The following is a 16,430-nucleotide window of genomic DNA, read 5'->3' as shown; positions in this document are numbered from 1 at the left end:
TACGTTTACTAAATTGCTATTATAAAGACCAGTGCTGCCCAGACTGTCCTACAGCTAAAAGGCGCCCCCTCTTGATCTCGGCGTGTAATTAAATAATTCAATGTTTTGCACATAAACAAAAGTGAGCAAACGGACCATGGTTTATTCTCTTAGATTTAGAACTAACTAATTCGACATATTTCTCTAAAATAAGTTCCATAGTGTCAAAAAAAAACAAAAAACAGACATTAATTCTGCCATACAGCTTCACAAAATGTTCTCAACATTTTTAGATTACATTATCAAAGTAAATAAAGACATAACATCTTTAATCAAATGGTTATATAATATACTGAGTAAATGAGTTAAACGTTAAGTTAAAAGTTATGCTTTTTATTTATATATTTGTTTGAATTTATTTTATATTAATAACTATTAATATAACTTTTTAAATTTATTTTTGTTATAAAAATATATTTTATAAAATTAAATTTTATTTTATATTTTAAAAAACAAATATATATATATATATATATATATATATATATATAAAGACACCAGATTATATGTAGCTGAAAATTTTGCTTAATATTACATACTGGCAATAAGCATTAGCTAAACAAAATATATTAGAGCTAGTTTTTAAACCAACTTTCCTCCTAAAATGCATAGAAAATGCATACATATAAAAATAACCACAAGAACAGGGTAAATTCTGAATCATTTGTTTTTATTTTTGCATTTGTCTTGATGGATATGTTTACAAAATGTATAAAACTAACACACTGAGGGTAAAGCAAACTAAGATGTCCAAAAATACACACAAATAAACATACTATAATAAATAGTGAAGCATTGATGCAGGGTTCTCTGAAGGGTTTTGCATTTTTGATTGCATAAAGAAACACTCCCGGTTCTGGAAGTGTCTGAAATGACACGCACATGAAGACATCTAATGGTATCTACTGTATTGTTCCAGTAATCATGATCTGTGAATGGCGTACCGTTTGCACAGAGATTCCGTGTTGACAGTAGTGTATCTCACATTTTTCTGAGCTGCAACCGTTGTTTATGTTTTTGGTCACTGTATTGGGTCTGAATCACTATGTGAATGTATACAAGAGTGTATATTCTTCTGGATCTGTGTGTTTGTATACAGACATTACGCATTTAGTCTATATCCAGGTCACTGTCTGACAGCGGCATTGCGAATAGACGAGTGTGTGTTTGGCTGAGTGTATTTCTCTGGAAGAAGCCCGTATTCCTGCAGCAGAGCTTCGACGTCTGTGGCGTAGAAATCATCTCCAAGCTGATCGGACACACGCACCAGATTCCCCACCAGCTCACCGCCACGGTATAGCAGCAGGGCCGGCAAAGCCGAACTGCGGAAAAGAGCGCTGGTGCCGACTGCAGAGCCCCGGACCCGACAGAACTTCACCTGCAGGTCAAGGAGAGGAATAGAGAAGTAAGAAATCACAACTTAATACAAATTAAAAGAACAGTTTACCCAAAAATGAGAATTTGCTGCAAATTTACTCTGGCCATAAAATATGTTGATGAGTTTTTTTTCTTCATCAGAACAGATTTGGAGAAATGTAGCATTACATCACTTGTTCACCGATGGATCCTCTGCAGTGAATGGGTGCCGTCAGAATGAGAGTCCAAACAGCTGATAAAAACCTCACAATAATCCTCAAGTAATCCACACCACTCCAGTCCATCAGTTAATGTCTTGTGAAGTGAAAAGCTGCGTGTTTGTAAGAAACAAATCCATCAAGACATTTTTAACTTTAAACAATTGCTTCCTACAAAAATTAGTCCTCTATCCATAATAACGCTTCTCCAGTTAAAAAGTTGTCCTGTCTGAATCAGGAGAGAAACATGCACAAATCAAACAGTGTTTACAGGTGAAATCAGTCCTAAATAGTTCTAAACAAATACGTGGGTGGAAATATGTGAGAGGACAAATGGGGGTGGACTTTTTCACTGCAGGAAGAGATTTTATGGATAAAGGAAGCAACGATTAAAAGTAAAAACGTCTTGATGCATTTGTTTCTTACAAACACCCAGCTTTTCGCTTCTCAAGACAATAACTGATGGACTGGAGTGCTGTGGATTACTTTTGGATTTCTGTGATGTTTTTATCAGCTGTTTGGACTCTCATTCTGACGGCACCCATTCACTGCAGGGGATTCACTTGTGAGCAAGTGATGTAAATTTCTCCAAATCAGTTCCGGTGAATAAACAAACTCATCTACATCTTGGATGACCTAAATGTTTAGCAAATTTTCATTTTATGCTGAAATATTCCTTTAAAGCCCTATAATGAAAACATTCTTCATCAGTGTTACCATTGGGTACTGCACTGCAAGGCAGAGCAGGCTTCCATCCATGGCCTGGCAGGCGGGCACCTCTGGCTCATAGATGTGGACCAGCACCAGAGTGTTCTTGCCCTCCTTGTCAATGGCACGCAGGAACTCCTCTCCTGAAGAGATGTCAATCACCTTTTCGAAGCGCCGCCCTCCACACAGCTGTCGCTGCATCTCCTCCATGCGCTGCAGACGATACTGCTGGAGGAAGGTTTCATCATCATCATCATCCTCCTCCTCCTCTTCTTCATCCACACGGAGGTTCATCTGAAGCAAAAGAAAAGAAAAAAGGGAGAATTAAATTTTGTTGCTGATTTTCAGAAATGGGGAAGGCAGAGAAAAATAGAATAAAAAAACATAGAAAATTGTACTTATATATATATTTTTTTTATGTAAAGTGAGATTATCCATTTGATATGGATAGTTAGGGTTATTATAATTAACTAGAACCATTAAAAACATTTTTGTTACTTGAAATAAAATAAGTTAATTGCAGTAAAAAACAAATTCAATCTTATCTTATTTCAGGTAGTTGTGAAGGCAACATTTCTAATTTTCATTTATTTTTAAGTTGAAGTACTAAAACAACTAAAAATGAAATAAAATGGTAAAAAAATAGACATTTTTTTAAAAATCTGAAAAACAAAAACAAATTACTAAAACATCAACTAAAATTAAAATTAAAATAGAAAAAAAACATTCAAAATATCAGTAAAAACTATAACAGACAATAACCACTGTATCGTGATATTCTGTGACATTCTGTATGTTGACTAGTGTACAGAGTGTTTCTCACTTTGCCTGCGATCTTATCCTGCAGCTCTTTCTGTTTCTGTCTGTCGGCTTCTTCTTCCAGATGCGACTTGCAGGTCATGCTGAGTTTCTTGATGAGTCGCTCCATCTCTTTCTGCTGCTCCATGCGCTGCTCGTTCTCCAGCTGCTTGTATTTACGCCAGTCATTGATCACTCCCTTCGGCCCTGTGGGACAGTCAGACGTGTCAGCAGTCTCACGGATGTGTGGTTGATGAACGTGGATGCAGCATCTTTTAATCAGAGGCTGTGAGAGACAGAAGTACAAATTTGTGTTCATATTTCACGTTTAACCGTACCAGTGTTGACCGAACTGCCATCTGCACTGTAGTCGAGTTCCACATCCAGCACCTCCTGGTCGCGGATGGTTTTGGATGCGTTCTCTTCTTCCTCATGGTCACTCTCTTCATCCTCACTGCTGCTGTAGTAATACTGCAGCTTCTCCCCAAGAAGCTTATCATCAAGCGTCGTCATGATGACAGACTGAGATACATGTGAAAGACACACAGAAAACATACAACCATCACGCTGAGAACAACAAGAAGCATCAAAATCAGCAGTTTAGCAGTTTTTAGTTAAGCAGACAGCACAGACAACTTTCCATTGTACAAAACACTAAGTAACACTTAACAAGGTTTATTTGGTTAACATTAGTTTATTTTTTTTATTTATTTTAGATTTACTTATTTTTTCGATTTTAAACTTTAGGTTGGGTTTTACTTTTAGGATGTTTCTTTTCATTCTTTATTATACATAATTTAAAGTTTTGTTTTTGCATAAATCATTTATAAAGTGTAATTACAAAGGACTTTATTCTGTGAAATTAAAAATAAAAATATTCAAACACAACATTAGTTAATGCATTAGGTATCATGAATAATAAACAAAAAAAAGTTTGTCTACAGCATTTATTAATCTAGTTTAATTATAAATACACTAAGGATCACTGTTGTAAAAAAGTATTTTAGTATATGTAGAAATTAACATTAATGTATTAAATGCTGTAAAAGTACTGTACACTGTATTATTGATGCATAATACTTTTGCTTTATATTTACAATAAAACAATCAATATGATGTCACACCAATATAATAATTTAAAAATACATTAGTGAGTGTAACAGCATTACAGTTTTTAGATTAATGTCATGATTGTTTACAAAGACTGGGTTGCCTTCTCTTTCATTTTTGAGATAATTTAACCCAAAAAAAATTACACAACTCATACACTAACACTATCCTTTTGCTGCCCACTATCAAGTGCTGGTTATTCAGGAAATGCAAATCTAGTTCAAAATAACCTCATGAGAAAATTAGACTGGGGCTGGTAAGAAACCCAATTAGCCCTCATCCCCTCTGGACATGAAATCTAGACTAATGACTTACTAAATATATTTTTAACATATGACACCTTCAGTGTAAACACATACAATCATACATTTCGTAAGAAATACGTATAGATTTAGTATTAGCTAATCTGTCAAACACAACCTGCTACATGGCTAAATACATCAGATAATGTTTGAGAAACATACTACCTAACTAAACGAACTGAAAAATCAATACTGTTCACTTAAAAGGCGTCTGATTTGCTAATTAAAAATCAGTAACTATAAAGTTAAATTATAAATATGAGATTCCCGATGAGTGTTTGCTAGAATGCTACGTTAACATGCTAGTATGTTAGCTAGTCGGTTAAAGCACCAGAACACAACACTACTAATAAAACAGGGTATATATATATTATTAACAAGATGTGTTTATGATTATTAAAACGTTTATAATCTGGTAACCCGACTGAATCTTACCAATATATGTCTCCTTTATCGCGGTTAATCAGTCAAACAGCCTCTTCAGATCCTACGCTGGCTCTACAGCGCAAGCACACGTACTGACCAATCACAGTGCTGAAAAGATGATTGACATGAGTATCCGCCAATAAGAGTCTGAAGCGATTGACAGAAGGCGTTTCAAATATGTTTTGGTGCCAGAAGGTGTTTTGTTTGTTTGTTTGTTTTTTTACAGTACAGGGTTGCCAGGTCTGCGTAACAAAACCAGCCCAATTGGTACTTAAAACTAGCTAATCACGGCTAAAACCAGCTTTACGGGTGAAATTGCTATCAAAATCGCATCAAAAGTCGCTGCTAGTGTGAACGGGGCTTCAAACACAACCCAACCCTCATAGAAAACTAGAAAACGTTATGCATATTTATTATAAAATAAAAACATATCTACTTTATTCTTATACATATCTATGCCAATGTCACCAAAAGATGGTTAATTAGGCACACACACAAAGTTCTCTGGAATGTTGCATCATTAAAATTAGTCATTACTGTAATTATTGGAATTATAGCGATGCTTAGCAACAAGTCAGAACACCCCAGAAAAGCATAGCAGCCAGCCAACATCACGTTTTGTCTTGAGGAACTTTTATAGGTTTCATAAATAAATAACGAAATAAATAAAAACATAATTAAAAAAAAAACATTAAAATATAAAGAAACATCTAAACATGACGAGACATTGATGCAACTTGGTAGTAATAAAAAGTATGTTCATATTTAGTATTTTATGTGTGTTGTATGGTAAATGCGGTTCTATGTCAGCTTAACCTAGAAAATGTCTACTAATGCCACTGTGTAATCTGCTTCTTAGAATGTGCATCCTAACCCACATGCACAAATATGATCCACATATATATGAAGAGCCTTCAGGGTATTAAAGGCTTTATGATTTTTTTTTTTCTAAAAAAATCTTGTTTGTGTAGCAAATGAGAATGCCTGAAATGCCAGTTTTATCACACAGCACAATGCCACAGATGTCGCAAGTTTTGAGGGAGCATGCAATTGGCCCGTGAATTGAATGTTCATTTCTCTACCATAAGCCGTCTCCAAAGGCGTTTCAGAGAATTTGGCAGTACATCCAACCGGCCTCACAACCGCAGACCACGTGTAACCACACCAGCCCAGGACCTCCACATCCAGCATCTTCACCTCCAAGATCGTCTGAGACCAGCCACCCGGACAGCTGCTGCAACAATCGGTTTGCATAACCAAAGAATTTCTGCACAAACTGTCAGAAACCGTCTCAGGGAAGCTATGTTATGGACAACGAACACAGGTGCATTTTATACGCTAATATCGTTATCTTTATAGTTATCTTTATAGTTATCGCTCTTGGTGTGAACGGGGCTTAAGGCACACCTGTGCAATAATCATGTTGTCTAATCAGCATCTTGATATGCCACACCCGTGAGGTGTATGGATTTTCTCGGCAAAGGAGAAGTGCTCACTAACACAGATTTAGACAGATTTGTGAACAATATTTGAGAGAAATAGGCCTTTTGTGCACATAGAAAAAGTCTTAGATCTTTGAGTTCAGCTCATGAAAAATGGGGGCAAAAACAAAAGTGTTGCGTTTATAATTTTGTTCAGTGTATATCATATATATGTTAGACAAATAATTTTGCTGAAGGTCATCAAGGTAATTTTGTTATTTTGGTAAACTCTTTGTTTAATGTATGTCTGTGTCTTCTCTACAGGTGAAGCTACTACAAAATAATTATAATACTGCCATTTATATGTGTTAGTTCAAAATAACACATTATATGACCAAAAGCATGTGAACACCTGACCACTCATGTTCCAGTTGAACGCTTACTGTTTAAATGAATTCAGAACCACAAGTGTTAATAGGGAGTTGATCCTCCCTGTGCTGTCATTACATCTTTCACTCTTTTAAGGTTTTCTAATAGATGTTATCGGACCGGCATCGCTGAGGTTTCACTCCTGTGACCTTCTTCAAAAGGAAATAATAATTATCAATACATTTTTTATATTCTTTATGCAGCCTTTATTAAGTTGTAACGTTGATATAGTTTCTATTATATTCATTTGTTAAACTGGGGTGTCAATAATGGGGAAATGTATATTGTATGTTACAGATGACAAACAAATGTTTACATGCAGTCTGTGCCTCTCATTTATTTAAGAATGTTTTTACATGCATAATAATGCTTTTGGCCTTTATAAAGAAATACCTCCATCAGTTCTGTGTCCAGAAATCAGGCCCTTTTTAAATCTGATACTTCTCATTGCAGAGTAGACTCAGTGTGATAAATTTTGTTATTTTAATGTCTTGTGATTATTGTTAACAAACTGACCTAAATAGACCTATTGAAAGTTATTTCTCTTAAACTGTCATTTACTTATGAAGACCCTCCCCTTCCGATGAGCTATAAAATGAGCGCTGAAACAGACACATTATTTCATTCAGCTCCTGATCAAAGATGGATCTGCAGATCGTTTTTCTTCTGTTCGTACTTTTCACTGCAGGTACAAAGACAAATAGCTTGAATATTTATTGCATAAAAATAGAGATAATCAATGTCTCTCTTTCACTGTCTCTCTCTGTTTTATTACTAAAGGACACTCTCTCGACTGTTATGAGTGCAGAGGTTTGGACGATTCTTGTTCAGATCAAGAGGCAATGTCCCAGTGGATCTTCCAAGTGCATGAATTACACAGTAATAGTTGATAAGTTGATAAGTCCATGATGTATTGAAATGTACTGTTATAACTGACTGATGGAGATGCTGCTACTGGAGCTGCAACAGTGGAAATGCAACTTCTCACAGAACTGCTACTTGTTTTCAGGATTTGTTTTTTTCTTGGTTTTTTCTCTCAGATTGTTATGCCATCAATACAATCTGTATTAAAAAAATGTTTGAAATGAAAAAAAAAAGCACTTTCTTTTTTTATTTGTAGCTGTGAGGTTTTGTTTATTTGTTTTTAACTCTCACTGCTTCTTTCTAACATATTTATAAATAAATTGTCCATCAAAATAATGTGCAGTTGAATTGGTCTTTCCTGCATCATTCATGTTTAGAATTTTGGGACAATTGGCCAAAGATTCAGCGAACATGTACAATCAGTTGGGAAAAACTGTAAATGTATACATATATAAACATATATATTTATTTCTTTGAGTGACTTCTGGAAAACTTTTTCAAACACATTGTGCGAGAGAATTTTCTATGTCAAATGTTTCATTTGGTAATCTGCCTATCCATAAATAATGTACATGCTTTTGGTTGTTCAACCAGTAAGGTTAACCAATCAAAAGTTTGAAATGCTTAGAGACAATGACTATAACCCACAACTGCTAATATTTACATTTAAGACATTAAGCATTCAGTGAGACAATTGTCCTTGTTTACATGTTTATTTTCTTACTCAGTGAGACCCACACAAGAGACGTCTCATATATAGTATGTAAACAACTCAACCAGCATTCTTTCGGCTAACTGAAGTACACGTGTGATAACAAGAACACATCCTTACTGCAAATTTAAGCGCATCCAACCTGAGCAAGTGTTTCACTGCAGGAGATGAGGAAATATATCATACATTCTAATTCTTTCTTGACCCAAGAAATTACAAAAACATGTTCTCATTTCATGCAGGCGTGAAGTGGAACAGCTGTAGAAAATGCAAACTATAAGAATGTACGAGTTTCAACATCACAATTCACATAATAAATATAATACTCTGAGCTGAATGTGGATGCCCGTATTTCGACGTCACCACCGGAAAATAACCTGATTTTTTATTATAAATTTATTTTTATTATGCAGATTCTTAACATATACATGTAAATATATACATATACATGTTAACCTATATACATGGGATATGTGAAAGACAGCACAACCCGCTATTTTTTTTTTAAACATCTACAGTAATAAATGAATAAAGTTATAATAAGCAGAACATCACCCTAATCCCTATACCCAACCCAAATTGTCACACATAAACTAGGGGGAGAGAGAAAAAAATTCAAAATAAAATAAAAAAAGGGGAGGGGGGGATCTACAATGAAGGTATGGTCTCAACAAAGGAAAGCATAGGATTCCACAATGTATAAAATGAATTACCAGAATCTCCAATGGAGTGTTTAATTTTTTCCAAATGTAGAAAAGACATTAAGTCATTAATATCGGCATGACACTTAACAGTGGATACTCCAAAAATTGCAATTATTGGACAGGGTTTCAGAGTAAACTGCATATACTGTTCTACTTGTCTGTGTCAGCCGCACCACACGGATACGTTTTCTAAGTTTATTTACGCTTTGATTTGAACGAAAACAGCGTATCCGTGTGGTGTAGCTGACACAGAACAGCATACGCAGTTTCAAAGTTTTTACGGGTTTGGAACGACATGGGGATAAGTGATTAATGACAAAATTTTCATTTTGGGGTGGAGTAACCCTTTAAGTAAATGCTGCAATTAATTAACTATAAGATTAATAAATGCTTTTGACGTGTTTTTCATTGTAAGTTCATGTTAACAGATGTAGATAACTAATGTTAATAAACTGAACCTTACTGTAAAGTGTTACCGAAGAAATACATAAAGATACAATACATAAGCTTCCTATATTTAAAATAAATCACCGTCCTGAATGAGGCCGATAAGTGTGGTGTCGTCTGCAAACTTCAGGAGCTTGACAGAGGGGTCTTTAGATGTGCAGTCGTTGGTGTACAGGGAGTCATCAACGTATGCCTCAGACAATCTTCTTTCTGCATGTGAAAGTTCATTTACTCACCCTCATGTGATTCCAAAGCTGTATGGCTTTCTTCTGGTAGTTTAATGTTCTTCTACTAGTAGTATCTGTTCAAAAGGAAATAATTATCATGACTGTTTAGATTTTGTTCTGCTTAAAATATATTGATATAGTTGCTACTGTATTCATTTGTTAAACTGGGGTGTATTGGGGTATGTATATTGCATGGTCATATATTACAGATGGTCTGTGGCTCTCATTTATTTAAAAATGTATACTTTTGGCCATTAAGAAATACCTCCATCAGTTCTGTGTCCAGAAATCAGAATCTTTTAAAATCTAATTCTTAACATTGCGGAGTAGACTCAGTGTGATCAGTTATGTCATTTTAAAATGTCTTGTTATTACTCTTAACAAAGTCCCACCCCTTCTGATAAGCTATAAAGTGAGCACTGAAACAAGCTCATTATTTCATTCACCTTCTGATCAAAGATGGATCTACAAATCTCTGTTTTTCTTCTGTTCATTCTTTTCACTGCAGGTACAAAGACAAACAGCTTGAATTTTTATTGTGTACAAATATAGATAACTGATGTCTCTCTCTTTTATTACTAAAGGACACTCTCTCAGCTGTTATGAGTGCACGAGTCTGACTGGTTTTTGTGCACAACAACAGTTGACATGTCCCAGTGGATTCTCCAAGTGCATGAGTTCAACAGCAGTAACACAAATTGGTAAGTAATATTTGACTGACGAAGATGCTGCTATATAAGTTACTGATGTTACAACAGTAAAAATTAACTTTTTTTTGCAATAACAATGCAAAATGTTACTTCTCTTCTGCTTTGCAGCTGAAATGATACATATATTTGTTTTTATCTCTCACTGCTGCTTTCTACAGCATTGGTCTTTCATGTATCATTCATGTTTTTTTTTAAAGGTGAAATTAGTTCTCAAGTGAGTATTAAAAACTGTGCTGTTGACTGTCAAAATGGGTCCATGAACTTCGGTTTTGTAATGTCCCAGTGGATTCTCCAAGTGCATGAGTTCAACAGCAGTAACACAAATTGGTAAGTAATATTTGACTGACGAAGATGCTGCTATATAAGTTACTGATGTTACAACAGTAAAAATTAACTTTTTTTTGCAATAACAATGCAAAATGTTACTTCTCTTCTGCTTTGCAGCTGAAATGATACATATATTTGTTTTTATCTCTCACTGCTGCTTTCTACAGCATTGGTCTTTCATGTATCATTCATGTTTTTTTTTAAAGGTGAAATTAGTTCTCAAGTGAGTATTAAAAACTGTGCTGTTGACTGTCAAAATGGGTCCATGAACTTCGGTTTTGTAAAGACATCTTATTCCTGCTGTGACACTGACCTTTGTAACGCCAAAGATGCTCCAGGTATTGAACTTCAATGATCATGTGCAAATGACTGTCCTCTTTAAAGTCAGCAGTCGTTTTACCTCTATATAACATTCAATAAATGGGGGGGGGGAAATTGTTTCATTAGACGTTATGTTTGTACAGAAAATAAAATAAAAGAACACTTGTTTACTTATGTAGATCTTAGCTCTATTGTCCCCAATGGAAAGACATGTTACTCTTGTGATGGGCACAGCTGTTTAAACATAACGAGCTGCTCAGGGATTGAAGACCGCTGCATTAAAGCAACAGGTGAGAATCTGGAAAAGGAAGATCATTGTAATTATTTTTGCTTCTCCATCATTCAATTTAAACATTTTATACAGCTAACTTAAACCGATTTCCAGCTTAGACTAACCTGTGTTTTCTGTCTTTTCATCAGAGAGTTTCGGAGGCCAGTCAACAGTTGTAAAAGGCTGTGTTTCTAAATCTATTTGTGATGCCACAACATCAGTTAGTAGTGTTAATGGCATCTCGTGTTGTTCAGGGAACCTGTGTAACGGTGCTCAGAGTGTCACTCAGAGCTTCCTGTTCCTCTGCTGTTCTCTGCTCTCCTTCATCCTGCTGCACTGAATCCAGCAGCTCTTCACATTCTACAATGAGGCACACTGTATACAGAACAGCCTTATGCACAACTAAAATTTTTATGTAGCTACAACTCAGTTTGTGTTTGAGTGTTGATTATTAGATCTGAAAATAAATAGCAACTAATTTTGATAGTTTGGGCTCTATTGTCAATTTTAACCTTTGATATTGAGAAACAAAATACTAAATCAACTATTCAGGCAAAACAGAATTTTAGTCAAAGAAATTCAATTTATTCAGAAGTAAATTTATTCTATGACTTATATGCAGGCCTATGAATATATAGATGTTTAGCAGCCCATGTCTTATTTGACGTTACGTCATAACAGTAACACTTTATATTCAAATGACATGATTTCGCTCAGTTAGCCTATAGGTTTTAATGAATAGCAAATATATCTGCAATGTATGTCTAACTCATGGAGTTACTGAATAATAATGAATAATTATATTGAATTAAATTGGAAGAATTGGATTAAAACAACATGCCAATCAGAACCTTGTTTCCATTCTAGGGGGCATCTTGCCTCAAGGGTCTAACTGTACCATTTCACTTCAAAATAAAAACTGTAATCTAAAAGACATACAACTTGTGTTGCTGGATGAGCTGTTTTTTTTTTTTTTTGGCAAAACATAATTTTATTCCACAAATCTAAAAACATGAATGTGTCCACAAATCCATCATTAACAAAGACACAAAACACTTTTGATTTTCAACATAATACACAGATCACTATTTTCCAGAGACACAAAATTAGATCAATTAACCTCAAAACTGTTTTGACGGATTAAATCTCACAGATGCTAATAATATTCCAAAGAAATTACAAAAAATATGAAGCGCATAGTCATTGAAGTCAATATGTTGAGGGGTGATTTTGTACCATCCTGTGGTCAAGATCATTTTACCCCATCTTAACCAGACATTACATAATTAAGACGAAGACAAGATCAGGACATGCTACATTTCATTTCAGTTGTACTGTATATTTCAACATACCTTCTTTTGTTAACTCATGTTTATTTCGTTTTATTACTAGCAGTAAAGAGGCAGAGATGATCAGTTCACTCGCGCTCCGTGTTGTCTGAACTAAGAATCTGTCAAAACGAAAACGACCGTTATTTTTCTAATTTGCTGGTGTTTAGCGCTAAAGTAGTTTTCCGTTGCTATTTCGCGCAAAGCAAATAAGAGTGACATCTAGAGGAGAAGACTGGTAATAATAGTATAATCAGATAGATAGATAGATAGACAGACAGACAGACGAATATTTTTTCTTCTCTCTCTTTCTCTCTTTGGCCATCCCTGTAAAAGACCATCTGAGCAGACATGCTGCTGCATTGATAAATTAATTATTAATAATATATAACAACATAATTCACTTTGTACATGCAACTTGTTTTTTCCCATTTGGAACTGTTGCACAATGTTTGAACAATACTGTTTGAATAAAATTTAAAACTGAATTTAGCATAATTTATCAGCAGGTGGCAGCAGAGAAAAACAACACCTTTGTATTTGCTGACATGGAACTCTTACCGGAGACTACAACTCAATGTTGTTGGTTTTTTTCATAATTGAGTTGTATTCATGTTATCATTGTATTAATCATGTTTATTTATTATTTACAGGATGAAACATATGAATAAAAACAATGTTGCTCAATGCCAGAGAAAATTGCAGAGAATTTATAAATAATGTAAAAATGTAAGTGAATATGACAATTTACATTACAGTTTTTTAATTGTCTTGCAGTTTTTACAAGCTAGTGGTAGGCTTGCATATTCAAAACTCTTAGTACTGATCACACAACATATCATCAAAAATGCACTTTTTTCAAACATTTCAGCTTTTCTCTATATATTTATATTTATACGATTATATAATATTTATAATTTATAATTATAAGATGATGTTACAGTATTAAAATACAGGTTATGAAATGACAAAAGCGACTAAATAAACAAAACTGATTCACATGAGGGGGCTGCTGGTGCTCACAGTACTGGACCACTAAACACTGACCTTTTCTCATTGCACACACACACACACACACACACACAAAACCCACATAACCTGACAGATATAACGGAAATATGTGTCATGAGAAGTCACACACGTGTCTGTGACTGTGACAGACATAGACTTTGTACAGATTAAGTACGGTTGCATGAATCTGATCTTCAAATGAATGAAGAACTTCCACAAATGCATGCATTATAAACGCACACATACATGCTGCTTTGAAAACTTAAACAACACAATCCACAAACTTATGTTATGTATCTGTGTTATATATTTAACTGTAATGTAATGTATCAAATGTACATTGCTTTAGAAAATATACATATGGTCTGACATGACAAACAGTAGCTCAGCCAACAGCTACAAATTGTATGCCTTTTTGTCTTTTCGATGCACATTTTAAATTGCATAACAAGATAACCATAAATGTTGGAACTCTTTGCATATACGATTTTTGGCATATGCTCAAGAGACTTACAAGAAGGATCTTGTTCTTGCTTTTTTCTTTTTCTGACTCACTGCTGCCCACAACCATTGAAACATCCCACATCCTGTTCTGTGTATACTTTTGTTTTTAACCTAGAAAAGAAATACAGAAAATGTGGTTTCTTTTTCTAACACTGATTGCAGTTTTTCTCGATTGCTAACACACTATAACTGATTCATTTGGCCCAATTTTCCAAACCATTCATACAGTTCTCAAAACAAAGACACGTTTCTCAAAACCTTTAACACATTTCACCTGTTTGCACACACGTTACAATTTGCTCAGTGTTTTCTGCGAAACGCTACACAAAAACGCCATCATTTTGCACAGGCTTAACCATGTTCTCATTCAGAAAACACAAACACACAATATAATTAGCTCAAGCATCAAAAAATGAACTCAAAAAGTACACATTTATCCATGTGTGAACATTCAGTAGCAAAACTGATGACACATAGGTCAGACTCTTAGGTTGATATGCACAGGAGCACAGCTGATTATGTGTTTTGGAAAATGAATCCTGGTAGTGGGAGACAAAGAGGAATATGAGGGGAAAATAAAAATGAAGGGGATGAGGTCAAAGGTAATTTGTTCCTGCTGAAATACAAAGCACTATAGTTGACCATGTTCTTCTGCATGCACTAACCATGAGGGAAGTTAGCCTACAGGAAACTGCTATAACAAATAAGGATAATACCAATACTGTAATGCAAAATGGCAGAGGATGCTGAATGAATGAATGAATGAATTTAATTATTTATTTATTTCTGTAAAGTAACTGACAGTATATTCCAATGTGTGTTTACTGTATATTCAGTTGTTTGGTCTTTGAACTTTTCTCTTGTACTTTTCATTTACTATAAGATCTCTTTACAGTAGTGTAGTGAAAGTAAACTTTTCTTAAAGTTTATTGCTGAATTTTACTGTATCTGCACCCCTTTATTTATGCCTTATACTGTAACAGTCATTGACTAGCAAAAGGATTCCTATTTCCCAAAAGGAGGTTTTTGTAACAGTGTTTTGAATTGATCTCACTGGTGTTTTCTAGGCAGTGGAGTAGTGTGTGTATTTGTTAGGTTTGTGCATCATCTGAGGCAAAAGTTTGATTTTGACTGAAGAGAATATGTTTTTGACTAGAATATTTGGTTTTGACCTGGAAGTTTGAGGTTTGTGCAAGTTGGTGTATAGTTTTGAGATTGTGTTTATAGTTGTGAGAAAATGGTGAATTGTTTCATGAATTGTGTGTTAGCAATCAAGAAAAACTGTAATAGAAGCAGACACAAACTCATTTTCATTATTCAAAATTCTTATTTCATTAAAAATCGTAAAAATGATATAGCCTACAGCTTGTTTTTTAATGTACATAAATGCTAAATTTAATTTCTAACCTTTTAGCGTCTCTATACACAGGCTAAAAGCACCCTCAAGTGCTACCGACGTGGCTACCGGTAACCTATTGCTTTATAAAAAACCTCTGGCATCAATATTTTCACGACCATAAAGCTAGTTTCTCAAAATATCTTGATAATTTTTCACGCCTTAAAATATGTATGATATAGTTATTGCCAATGTTGGGGAGTAACTAGATACATGTAATGGCATTACGTAATTTAATTACAAAATAAATGTAACTGTAATCAGTTACAGTTACTGAGAAAAAATGTGTAATTAAATTACAGTTAGGCTACTTATGAAAAATGTTAATGATTACAAAGTGGGTTACATCTGAATATTTAAATACACGCCCACATACAGATTTTAATTCAATTCAATTCAATTCAAGTTTATCTGCATAGCGCTTTTCACGATACAAATCGTTGCAAAGCAGCTTTACAGATAATTATGTTTCTACAATATATTTAGTAGTAGCTAGTCAGTGGTGACTATGCCAAATTGATGTACATATGGCAGAAATGCACGGTAAAATTCAGTTAATGACGTAATCAAACAGACAATGCACACTATTAACAGCAATGATTATATGTTGCAATCAAACTTATAGCTAAATTTGGTAGTTTATGTTGTTTCAGAGTTGGCATCATCTGAGTTCCTCTGAGGGGTTTGCATCATCTCTTCTCAGGTGTTCGGTCATCTCAGGTCTTTGTAAGGGCTGGATCCAGACTGAAGCTTGTGTAAATCCTAGTTGCAAAAACAGAGAAACTAATAGCGACATAATTA

General features: G+C 34.5%; 2 protein-coding genes across 2 annotated transcripts; one reads left to right on the top strand and one right to left on the bottom strand.

The window, feature by feature from the left end:
- Positions 1–708: 708 nt before the first annotated feature.
- LOC107705963 (phosducin-like protein) lies at positions 709–5,081 on the bottom strand. The gene is made up of 5 exons (XM_016509497.1): positions 4,967–5,081; positions 3,458–3,641; positions 3,145–3,326; positions 2,331–2,615; positions 709–1,417 (listed from the first exon to the last, which is right to left on the bottom strand). The coding sequence occupies exons 2-5, from the start codon at positions 3,630–3,632 to the stop codon at positions 1,166–1,168; spliced, it is 894 nt and encodes a 297-aa protein (XP_016364983.1). The 5' UTR covers positions 3,633–3,641; positions 4,967–5,081; the 3' UTR covers positions 709–1,165.
- Positions 5,082–10,409: 5,328 nt separating this feature from the next.
- Positions 10,410–11,775, top strand: LOC107705942 (urokinase plasminogen activator surface receptor-like). Its single transcript, XM_016509479.1, has 5 exons — positions 10,410–10,462; positions 10,755–10,798; positions 11,005–11,136; positions 11,299–11,409; positions 11,540–11,775. The coding sequence occupies exons 1-5, from the start codon at positions 10,410–10,412 to the stop codon at positions 11,728–11,730; spliced, it is 531 nt and encodes a 176-aa protein (XP_016364965.1). The 3' UTR covers positions 11,731–11,775.
- Positions 11,776–16,430: the final 4,655 nt, after the last annotated feature.

The sequence above is a fragment of the Sinocyclocheilus rhinocerous genome, unplaced genomic scaffold (assembly GCF_001515625.1).
Source record: "Sinocyclocheilus rhinocerous isolate Xijiao unplaced genomic scaffold, SAMN03320098_v1.1 scaffold1045, whole genome shotgun sequence".
Taxonomy (NCBI): domain Eukaryota; kingdom Metazoa; phylum Chordata; class Actinopteri; order Cypriniformes; family Cyprinidae; genus Sinocyclocheilus; species Sinocyclocheilus rhinocerous.
The sequence above is the reverse complement of the archived record's forward strand: the minus strand, read 5'-3'. Positions and strand labels throughout refer to the sequence as shown.